Source organism: Quercus robur, chromosome 4, assembly GCF_932294415.1.
Source record: "Quercus robur chromosome 4, dhQueRobu3.1, whole genome shotgun sequence".
Lineage (NCBI taxonomy): Eukaryota > Viridiplantae > Streptophyta > Magnoliopsida > Fagales > Fagaceae > Quercus > Quercus robur.
In genome coordinates, this window is record NC_065537.1 from 38,388,527 (window position 1) to 38,400,778 (window position 12,252).

General features: G+C 31.8%; 1 protein-coding gene across 1 annotated transcript in view; it reads right to left on the reverse strand.

Annotated features, from left to right (window-relative positions):
- LOC126721488 (heavy metal-associated isoprenylated plant protein 39-like) overlaps window positions 1-11,379 on the reverse strand; it is a 30,135-nt gene extending 18,756 nt beyond the window's left edge. The window contains exons 1-3 of the mRNA XM_050424525.1: window positions 11,049-11,379; window positions 10,536-10,611; window positions 8,107-8,542 (exon numbers count right to left, since the gene is read on the reverse strand). Of these exons, the coding sequence (XP_050280482.1) occupies window positions 8,107-8,542; window positions 10,536-10,611; window positions 11,049-11,054 (518 nt within the window). The 5' untranslated portion in view covers window positions 11,055-11,379. The remainder of the gene's footprint in view (window positions 1-8,106; window positions 8,543-10,535; window positions 10,612-11,048) is intronic.
- Window positions 11,380-12,252: the final 873 nt, after the last annotated feature.

The following is a 12,252-nucleotide window of genomic DNA, read 5'->3' on the forward strand; positions in this document are numbered from 1 at the left end:
TAATGTGGAGGTGATACCTGAACAGTAAGGAGGCAGCCTTACAGCTGCCCATAGGAAGTTCCAGGAGGTGTTGGATGGGACAGAAAGAAATCCTCCGAACCCAACCTACACGTGTGCGGTGAGGATGGAAGGCAAAGGGTGGTATATAAACTGAAAGAAGAACATACGAGAAGGAGATCGGGACGGAAAAAGAAAAAAGAGAAAAGCACAGACAAAAGAAGAAGAGCAAAAGGAAAGAAGAAGAATTGTATTGATCACAAAAGAAAACGATCGTTGTACCAACTTGAGACCTTTAATATACGTGAGAGTGAATCTTTTTAAGAAATCACAGTTAACCCAGTTCTTTACACCCACACTCTACAAATCATATTGTTTGGGCCTTTTTACGTACGAACCCAACACTCTTACGGTTCGTTACAAATCGCGTCCTTACAATTATTATTATTATTAAATTGAGTAGAAAAAAAATATTAATATTAATATATTAAAAAAACCTAAAGATTAGTATCAATGTAATTCCTTAAAGGCAAACAACACTAATGACTAAATAACAATAGTAATTTATTATGGTTTGGGTGAACTAATTGGCTTTTATATAGGATAAGAAGAACTGGTTATTTTAAAAAATTTATTAATTTTATATATATATATATATATATATTAAATTAGTATTAGTAGGAGGAAGTGCTACAGCTAGTTTTTTTAAAAAATAATTAAATATATAATATATATTTAAATACATACATATATATATATATATATATAAAAGTGCCCTACAGCTGATTTTAAAAAAAAAATTATTAAATATATAGTATATTTTAAATATATATTAAATATGGGTGGGTTGGGTCGGGTTTGGCGAGTTTGTAATTTTATGACCCAAACCCAACCCGACCCACTATAAAAATTTTTTTTGTAACCCAACCCAACCCACCAAGCCTTAAAAACCGACCCAACCCGGCGAGTCGGGTTGGGTTTGGCGGGTCGGTGGGTTTTCTGCACACCCCTAGTTTTAGTCAAAAAAAATTGTATATATATAATTTGGGGTTAAAAAAAATATTATTATTACAATAAATGATTATTTGCTATCATGACAATTGGGAAATTATTTTAGTAATAAAAAATTTTGTATATATATAATTTGAGGTTAAAAAAATATTATTGTTCCACTAGACGATTATTTGCTATGGCTTTATGAGAAATTGTTTTAGTCAAAAAAAAATTGTATATATATAATTTAGGGATAAAAAAATATTATTATTACAATAGACAATTATTTGCTATCATGTGGCTTTATGAGAAATTGTTTTAGTAAAAAAAAATTGTATATATATATATATATATAATTTGGGGTTAAAAAAAATATTATTGTTATACTAGACAATTATTTGCTATCATGTGGCTTTATGAGAAATTGTTTTAGTCAAAAAAAAAATTTTGTATATATAATTTGGGGTTAAAAAAAATATCATCGTTACACTAGGAAATTATTTGCTATCATATGGCGGTGGCATTTGTGGCTGTAACAGCAACAACAGCAACAGCAACAGCAGCAACAGCAACGGTTGTCGTTGTCGCAGCAGGTGCAACAGTTGCCGTTGTCGCAGCAGGTGCGACAACGGCAACAGTTGCAACAGCAATAGCAACAATGGTGGCAGCGGTAGTGGTGGCAATGGCGGCGATTGCAGTGGTTGTGATGGTTGTTTATTGTAATAGATATATTATTTTATTATGTTGTTTATATTATTATATTGTGTTGAAAGCTAAAATAAAAACTAATGAATGTTGGGTGGTTTGTAAAGTGAAAATGTAAAATAGATAAAATAGCTTTAGGTGGAATCAAAGTCATTTGGTAACGTTGTTCTAGTAACATTGTTTGTATTTTTTAGAAATATGTGTAGGTAAAAAAATATGTAGAAATGCATGTAATGTTGTTTAAAAATTGAAAACATGTGTTTAAACTCCTATACCAAACGGCCCCTAAAATTAGCAAAATAGGTTGCCTTTTCGATCCACCCCTCCCAAAAAAAAAAAAAAAAACAAAAAAGTAAGCCTCAATCAACTGCAGTGCACTGGCGTGTCTGTGATAAAAGAATTAAGCTGGTGTCATAACTTGTAGCACAACTCGCCTATGTGGCGAGTTGTGCTTGGTGGAGGGGCGTCTCTACATGGACTCACCATCACCCCTCCACCAACCACAACTCGTCACATAAGCGAGTTGTGATACAAGTTGTGCCACAAGTTGTGATGCAAGTTGTGCCACAAGTTGTGGCACCAGCATTGCTCGTAATAAAATCCTAAAAGGCCTACTGGGCACAATATGCATGTACTTGGAGCATCCAAACCGGTTATTCCATGTGCTTGTTATCTAAGCCAATTAAACTGTAGCACAGATGCATTGGATCCAAGTATCCAACTAAGAGCGACTAAATCAGTGACGAAGTGATGATTTTATTTCAGGGAGCTTAAATGTAAAAAAATGAAAATTACAATCAAATTTGATACATTAATTAGAATGTGTTTTAAAGCTCAAAAATTAGTTTAATTTGGTTTTGAATCAATTTTAATCAACTCATTTCATTTAGTTTGTATGTTATTAGATGCATTAGACCCTTTTTTTTACTCTTTCATTATCCATTTACTATTAGACTTTTTTTGCTTCCTCCCTAAATATCATAATGCATAAGCTTACTTGGAGTAAGATGACTTCTTAACCATTTTGCTCGGCAAGAGCCTTGTGGTAGGGGTATAATTGAGCCGAGTTGAATATTAAAAGCTTAAAATTTGTTTGTTTAATTTTATTTTGAACATAAACTAAACTTTAAGTTACTGCTAAACTACATTATATGCTTCTTGGTTGATTTCTTATTGAATAAGTTCAAGCTTATTCACGTGTTGAAAATTTTCATGACAATATTTGATGTGTCTATAACTGGCATTCAACTATCCAAGATCAGACATGTTAAGATGTAGCTCAAAGAAGATAATATGGTATATTTCGACTATCTTTTAATCAACTCTCAATTGATTGCACTTAAGATTTTGATAGACTTTCAATCACTTTTCGAACAATTGGAAGAGGATTTTCAACAGTACTTTGATTGTAGATTCAATTTTCTAATGTGTGACTTTAGAGGCAAAAATCCTAAGCTATTCAGGAAGAAAATCTTTAACTTCTTTCCCACTATACTTGTGAGGTTTGAAAGATATGTTCTACCAATTCTTTCATATTGGTGAGATCAAAGCTTGAAAACACAAAGCCTTAATCCCAATGATGCTTCTGTGGTGTTCATATCTTCAAGGGCATCCTTGGAGTTTGTCAAAGTATCTGGTTGTGATCACATATGTAGTTTGGGCAAGGAATTCATGAACTAAGAGTTCAAAAGTTCTTAAATTGGTGTTGGGTGACATCAGTAAGTTAACTACCGAGTAGAGTAGGAGAAAATGGGCATTTACCCATTTCGTCAAAACTTTTCAGCAAAATGCCCCATACCTGAAACTATTTAGGAAAATGACCATGTTTTGAAACTCGATTTTCTAAAAATCAAGTTTCAATTTAAAACTCAATTTTTGGACAATCGAGTTATAGCGAACTAAAAATTAAAAAATAAATAAATAAAAAAATTCTGGAGCTCAAGTTCCATGTAAAGTACTCGAGTTCCATGTGAAGTACTCAAGTTCCTTGAAAAATTTCAAGTAGAACTCGAGTTCCATGAACTCGAGTACTTTACAAGGAACTCGAGTTTTCAAAAAAAAAATCTAAGTCCACGTTCGTTATAACTCGATGTTCCAAAAATCGAGTTTCAAAACAGTGGCATTTCCCTAATTAGTTTCAGATATGGGGTATTTTGCTGGAAAGTTTGTGAAAAATGGATAAAAGCCCATTTTGGCCGAGTAGGGTCTAATGTCATGAGTTTAAACTAGGTTGTAAAACTACTCTACTAGTAGTGAATTTCCTTTTGCGGGTAAGGGTACCCCAAGTAGTAGTGGTTTTTCCTTGGATGAGTCTTATTTGATTTTCCACTTTATAATCGTATCATTGTCTCATGATTTATTGCTTTATTTTATAGCTTTGGTGGTGGCTCAATGGTTTCATTGTTTTAACTGCCAAAACTTGATCACATAATTGGCATAATTGAAATACAATTAAGTAATTCGCCGCATAATTGTTGTTGGGGGTCAAGATTGATTTTGTTTTTCATAAAATGCTAATAATTAATAAGTGTTAAGTTATGGTTTTTCACATAACATTTGTGTTAGCTTTATTCCATGACAAAAAGTGTTGTAATTGCATTAATTTTTTTTTTTTTGGTATTTTGTGGAATTTATTTGTAATGAGTTTAGTATTAAGTTTGTGAAAATTGCTCAAAAAGTTGATCTCGCGACTTGGCTTGCGAGTGGTGCAGCCTGCGAAGGTCAAATGAGAAGCACATGCCAAAAGCTGAAGAGTCAATGAGTTTCGTGACTCATCTCACGACTTGGCCAAATCGCGAGATGACCCGCGAAATGCACTAATAGCTGGGATTTTGAGTGTAACTTTTCTACCCTAAAGAGGTTTCTACAACACACCCACCATTTTAAAGAGAGCTACTCATTCTTAAATGAGAACTCCTTTGTAAAGAGTGTTTTGGAGCTTAGGAAGCATTTGAGATTTGCCAAAAAAAAAGCCCGTGAGGCTTGGTGGATGCAATCGGGCGGTATTGTAGGATCTGGATAACTAGTGAAGATAAGACTCTGAGAAATCCGTTGGTAATAGGAGTTTGGAGGGCTCAAGTACATTAGGCAGATTAGGCTTGGAGGGTCTTTTTGATATTCATATACTCCAACTTATTCACTAGTGGATCAATTTCGACTTGGAGGGTTGCAAAGAGGTTTTTTGCCAAGTTTTTCGATTACCTCTTCAATAACACGTCTTGCTATTATCTTGTGTTTGCATCTCTCTTCTCTTACTCTTTAAGCTTTACATCTATTGTTCATTGTATATGCTTATGCCTTAGAGATTTGTTCCGGTTTATTATGTTTCATTTACTCTTGTTCCGCACTTAGATAAGTTAGAGTAAAAGCAATTAAGCCGTAATTTAAAATTGGGGGTTTAAACAAGTATTAGTGTTTTCACACTAATTGAGCTTTCAATAAGTAAGATTATAGTTTAAGTTATGTTATTTAAATTAATTAGATAAACTAAATTTTCCTTTATAAACTTATAAAAGCAATATTCACCAACCATTATATATAATTTTTATTACTAAATGGACTATTTATATTTATATATATATATATATTATTAAAAAATTATAAATAATAATTTAGTACCTTATGAATTTATTTACAAAATTATAAAATTAAATCTCAAGTCTATATATATAAGTATCTTTTTATACATGTATACATAATTGCATATAAGAATACAACAAAATGTTATATACATGTGCACACACGCACACACTTTAATCAAGCCTCATGTTCATGGACTTCTTCACAAACGCATTATTATTATTATTATTTCTTTTTACTCATTTAATGGTCAATTTTACTATTGTGATAGCAAAGAGTAGTCAATAATGGTGAGTTGATACGAAATCCAAAATAGAAATATAGAAAAATACAATCATACATGAAAGATAGATTTGTGTGATTCACCTTAGACTTTAAATGTATGAGAGGTGTTAAGTAGATATTTTTACTTAGAAATGTGGATATCATGAAGGTATGTAGCACAAAAGTTTTCATAAAATCCAAACCCTAAATACACCCGAAATTGAAATCTCTTTTGATCTTATCACAACTAGTACATCACAAGAATTCCAAAATTATTTAAACTTGGTGTGAAAGACTAAAATTACATGTGCCTTGCGTCTTGTACTCTTTCCAAAGAAGAAATCCAAGAAAGCCGAACACATACATACACGTATATATATATGCTTTGTGTCGGCATAAAGTGATTTTGGTAATACCACACATACGCTGTGAGTTATAATCTCCCATGGCTCATTCCGATGAACTTATTCAAACCATCAATCAACACCTAAATTTTGGCTTGGGTTTAACTCATTTTCTAAATAAATAAACATCAACAATGTTTTCCTGACTAAATACGAACTATTTATGAACAATTTATTTGATTTACAAGCCTAATCCTTGGTACAAACCTTTTTTTTTCTTTTCTTTTTTTTTTTAGGGTACTTTTGTTTTTTTTTCCTATTAGCTTCCGTCCTGTCGAATGATTCATCTTTTAGATTGTCTCTGATAAAAAAAAAATTATAAAAAAAAAAAAATATTTTGGATTGTCCTTTACCACTGTGGATAAGATTAACTTTATGTTGGTATTGACGGGTAGTAGTATTGGGGTCGAATGGTCGATAGGAGGTAAAAGCACTTATGGTTCTTGCTTGCACGTATGTTACTTGAAAGCTTCACTAGAAGACTTTTTCTTCATAAAAAATTTTTGTCTAACAAATTATGATCGTTTGAAGTGAGCTTGCACAAGTGATGATCCATATATAATTGCACAGTAATTATCTATAACTAGTAATGTTTATGTTTTACTAGTATCTAAAACTGATCTTTATATTTGCTGAAGAGTAAGCATCATCTAAGCACCTTTGGTTTCTGTCATGTCATCTTGTCAATTCTACTGTCTCTTTCTTGACGTGGATGGATAATGCTGGAGATTAAGGTTGGCAACTTTGCTTAAAGATGATTTAAGGATATATATAAAATTGAAAAGGAGAGACACTGTCTTTGATTCTAGAGACTTCTAAATAGCTTTCTCTGAGTTGAAGTACTGTTCATTTTTTTCCTCTTGGAACTTACTGATAGGTGGAAATATCCCTTAACGCTTCAATTTTTGCTGAAATTTCATATAGAATGTTTACATGAAATAAAAACTACAACCGAGGTTGAATCAGATATATGCAAATTACAAAATAGTACAAATGATGCGGCTCGGATACTTTTATCACATGCACTTGTGGTTTAATATATAAAGTATGCAGATAACAGCCAGGGTCCTCATGTGGAACTGGAATACAGAAGCACAGGTTTGTATTTTACTATTTGGTTAAACAAATAATCATTTAAAAGAGATTTGAACCCTCCTTGGATGCTTGTCTACTTGCATAGCTGATTACTTAATACATATGCATCACCAAAAGAAATGAAATACATAATTTTTTTTTAATGATTCTCATTCCTATAAAATTGGTGCTTAATCTATTCATACATTGCATTTGACATATATAGATCTTGTAATGGCCTGATTAACATGTAAAAATTAAATAAAAGATACATGACAGTTTAATGATGTACCAAAGACTTTAAAAGAGAGAGAGAGAGAGAGATCTGGCCCTCACACTTGGAAAGCAAGTGGCCAGAAAGGTTTGAAAGAAATGCTTAAGGCAATCAAACAAACCACGATTCTTTCGGCAGAAAATTCCATAAGCAAAAACTTGTATCCAACTAACAGGTGCCACGCACATGAACCCATGAGAAAAAGGTTGCTATTGACACCGACCGATTGCTCTATGGGGCCATGGCCAATCAGTTCACACGTCAGAGACAGATCAATGAGACCCACAAATCTAAGAGAACCATCACTTTTTATTTCAAATAGTAGCACAAAACACACAGAAAGGCACGAGATGTGAAAAAAAAAACAACTTGACACATTTTAAAGAGAGCTCTCAATCTCAAACCCGTGAGTGTGCTCTTACTCAGTTCCTTGTCAGCTGCCTTGTCCCACAGCATCGTCCTCATAGGCATGGCCCTTGAAAATAAAAGGCTTTTCATACGGGGAAAGTAAAAAAGAGAAAAAAGTTTAGCTAGGTAACACTTTCCAAAAAAAAGCATTACGTGCCAAAAATATAGATACTATATAGTGTTCAAAACACATTCCAAAACTTAATTCTACACATTATTAATTTCTAAGCATACCAATGAAGCATCACCATCTTTATGTACAAGAGCTCTTACCAATCTTGGGTGTTGGCCTCCTATACCAACAAAGAAAAAGATTTAATCTTTTCACTCAGTTTTTGGTAGCCCATTAATTATAAAATAGCACAAGCATTTGGATTCTCCTCCATTGGTTGGACGTAGTAATATGAGGTTTGGAATGGATTATGTGCGGCGAGGTGGGGATTATATGCGGCGAGTTGGGGATTATATGCTTTGTAAGCCTTAACAAGCTCTAAAACAGGGTCTGGTGGAGGTGCTTCTTTCTTTTTCTCTTCTTCTTTCTTTTCCTCTTTCTTCTCTTCTCCTTTCTTTTCCTCTTTCTTCTCTTCTTCCTTCTTGGGTTCTTCTTTTTTCTCTTCTTCTTTCTTAGCTTCCTCCTTCTTGGGTTCCTCTTTCTTTGCTTCCTCGGCCTTGGGTTCCTCCTTCTTCGGCTCTTCTTTCTTCTTAGGTTCTTCTGCTGGCCCAACTGAGATCATACTTGTTGATGCCCAATATTTGCGCAGTTTGCTCACTATATTTACGGGATCCACGGTTCCTATGACCGTTAGTTTCTTATCCTTCATGTCCATTGCAATCGAATCAATCCCTACAAGAAGAAAAAAAACCAAGCATATACATATTTGACTAGTACTAAATAAAATTAAACAAAAGATAAATCCGATAATATCAAAGCCAACTAAGAAAATCTATAGTATATTTGATATATGTATCTATCATCTCTCACATGTAAATTTCACAAGTATGGTAGAGAAAATTTATTATACATCCAAAATATATATCCACTTTTTTACATTGAGGTAGATCCCACTAGTATAGGGTCCATTCTATGTAAGAGGGTAAATATACTGTATCGGACACACGTAATACCACCTCCAAAGAGGATATCTCATGACATTAATTGTGTTTTACGGATAATTTTTAGACCTCATAGTACCCTCCTGTGTGGGGATTGTGAAGTGAAGTTGAATCCCCTAATAACTATTTAATTATGATTTATAGTAAACAATTAATTTTAAAAAAAAATACTAATCAATAATTTATTGGTTTACATATACTAATTTATTATAATTCATTTTATGTTTTTCCTAGGATGTTTTTTTTTTATATCCATACAAAATTTAATTTTATAAAATATATAAAATATCATTTAATAAAATATTAATAAATATTTTGTTATGAATTATAATTTATACTATATATAATATATATATATATATATATATATCAATAATTAATTGATGTACGTACACAAATAATATCTAAACATAATTTGTAAAAAAAATTAAATTTATAAAATACATAAAAAAAAAATCATTTAATAAGTATTAAATACATTTTCATAAAACTCTCAATTAACTCGTATAATTTAATCACCGACACACATTGCTGGAAGCTAAAAAGATATTAATTGGGAATAATGTGCTATGGGTGACAACATGGCACTTTTTTTTTTTTTTTTTTTTTTGAATGCGACAACATGGCACTTATATTGATTAGACCACATATTAGCTAGATGCAGCAATTCCGTGCTTTCTTTTTTCTTTTCTTTTTTTCTGTTTTGGGTATAGGGAAGTCAAACCCACCCTCTAGCCTCTCCTAAGGATCGATCTCAACTTTCAAGTATCAACACATCCCTTTAGACGCCACCAGAGATCAAAATATGAGACTTTTTGACTCCCAAACATATATAATATGAGTTATATACAAGGAAAAAAAAAGTACCATATATTTCCCTATTCTCATAAATCCCTTGATCTTTTATGACAAAGCGATTCCATCATAAGTTTTAACACAGCCTCAAATTACTGCTCTCCCGTAAAAAAAAAAAAAAATTAAAAAAAAAAAAAAAAGTTTCTGGTGGTTTTTATATTAAACGTGTAATTAAAAGTTAAAAATTAGTTTTATTATTATTATTTTTTTTTTATATAAAGCTTAGACAGAAAGCGAAAAGCTAAAATATGAAAGATTTTAATAAAGCTAAAAATCAGTTTATTTTTTATGCTAAAATGTGTGATAAAAAATTAAAACTTAGTTTATTTTTCAAAAGGCTTCGTTTAGTTCTTTTATATATATATATATATATATAATATAAAAAGATATGACAAAAAAAAACAAAAAGCCAAACTTTTTGACAAGCATTTAAAAAAATAATTTGATGAAGAATTTATTTATTTGTCATAAATACTATGGTTGTTGGCATGTACGTTGCACTGATCATCTCAAAAGTTGACAGGAAACCAAATATGCCCATAGAAGCAACTCAATGAACAAAATCATGTGTAACAAGTAGACCAATCAGTATGTGACATAAATTCTAATATATAATATAGAGTAAAAAGTATGCATTAGGTTTTTTTCGCACCTTCTGTTTCTCAAAAAATAATAATAATAATAATCTAATTTCCACAACTTTCCATGTTTCATTTTCTTTTTCTTTTTCTTTTTTTTTTAATTATCGTAAAAACGTAATAGATGGAAGATATATTTTTCTTTAAAAAAAAAAAAAAAAAAAAAAAAAAAAAAAAAAAAAAAAAACAGAGGGACAACTTAAATTTAACAAAACGTTACTGATTTGGTACCTGAAAGAGTGGAGACAGTCTTCAAGGCCTTCTGCTTGGCTTTGTCATCTTCTAATTCCAGCTTAAAAACACTCTTCTGGAAGAACAAATACACAGATCTAGTTTAGATTCACTCAAATCCGTTGATAATCTATTTAACTACTAAAGAATCAAACATAACTGAAACTTAATATTCTAAATCTAGACACAGCTAAAAGTACTTTAAAAAACGGATAGAATCTTTCCTGCGTACTCTGAAACCTTAAAAGAGGAAAACAAAAAGCAAATGAAGAATAAAATCTAACTCTGCCATCAAAATTTTTGTTCCCAGAAATCAACAAACATGCCTTAATTATAAGATTCTATTAAAAGCTAAGCCAAAAAGGAAAAGAAAAAAAACAAACAAACCCATTAAAGTTCATGAAGAACCAGAATTGAATCAAAGTTCAAAAGTGAATCTTGGATCATTTCATTTCATAAAAATAAAGTAACAGGAAAGAGATGAAAAATTATATTCCATAGAGGGAATCAGACCTTCATATTTGTATAGCCTTTTGAGGGCTATGCTGATCAAACCAGAAACTAAAGAGAATGGTGAGAGTTGAAAGTTGAGAGAGAGAGAGAGAGAGAGAGAAATGGTTGTGGGAAAAAGAAGGAGAGCCAAGAAGAAATGGAATAATGCTTTGTTGAAAAAGGGTAAGGGAGGTTTGGACAGATTAATATGTACCAGGAAAATACGAATCAAAACAAGAAATGCAGAATAGGAGAGAGAATAAAAGTTAGAAAGAGAGAGAGAGAGAGTGTGTGTGTGTGGTAATGGTAATGCCGTAATGGTATTGGTATATATGATTATGATATGATGAAGAAGGGTAAACCAGAGGAGTCTATAACTCTAAACTCTATATAGTCCATCGAGCCTTTTTTGAACATGGAGTGTAAACTGTAAATCATCGCTTTTGTGATGATGTTCACGCGAATGATAGGGGAGTGTGAACCACACTTGGCCTCACGTACCATATAGCATAGCAAATGCTATATCCTATATATTTAGATTTAGATTCTTTCATAATTACATCCTTTTTAAAAAGCAAAATTTCCTTTAACAGTTATTCTGCCCACTATTTATCTTGAAAATTATGAACCATGAAAAATGTGATTTTTGAGGAATAATCTCAACCAGATTATTTGAAAAAGAAAAAAAAAAAAAAAAAAATTGTTCTGGAGCTTTCGTCCTTGAGTTCTGAGGAATACATATCGATTTCAACTTTCAAATTGATGGCTTTTTGGTTTTTTCATTTTTGTCTTTTTACGTCTTGAAATTTTCTTTTCCGTGGGGTGAAGAATATTATTTTTTACTATAATGTGATTGATGGCGTTATCAAGCTGGCCAAGTGGCCATCAAGTAAGTTCGCACATTGCTTAAAATAGTGTGTTGTATATAGTATAATTTGTCACGTCCTCTCTTAAAAGTTACCATGACTTTTGAGTGAAGTTGTGGTGTTTCTTTTCTGTGGGGTGAAGAATATTATTTTCTACTATAATGTGATTGATGGCGTTATCAAGCTGGCCAAGTGGCCATCAAGTAAGTTCGCACATTGCTTAAAATAGTGTGTTATATGTAGTATAATTTGTCACGTCCTCTCTTAAAAGTTACCATGACTTTTGAGTGGAGTTGTGGTGTGCTTTTGTGTTAGAATTCATTTCCATCTCCCTTATGCGTGTGTGTTTGTTTCTAAAA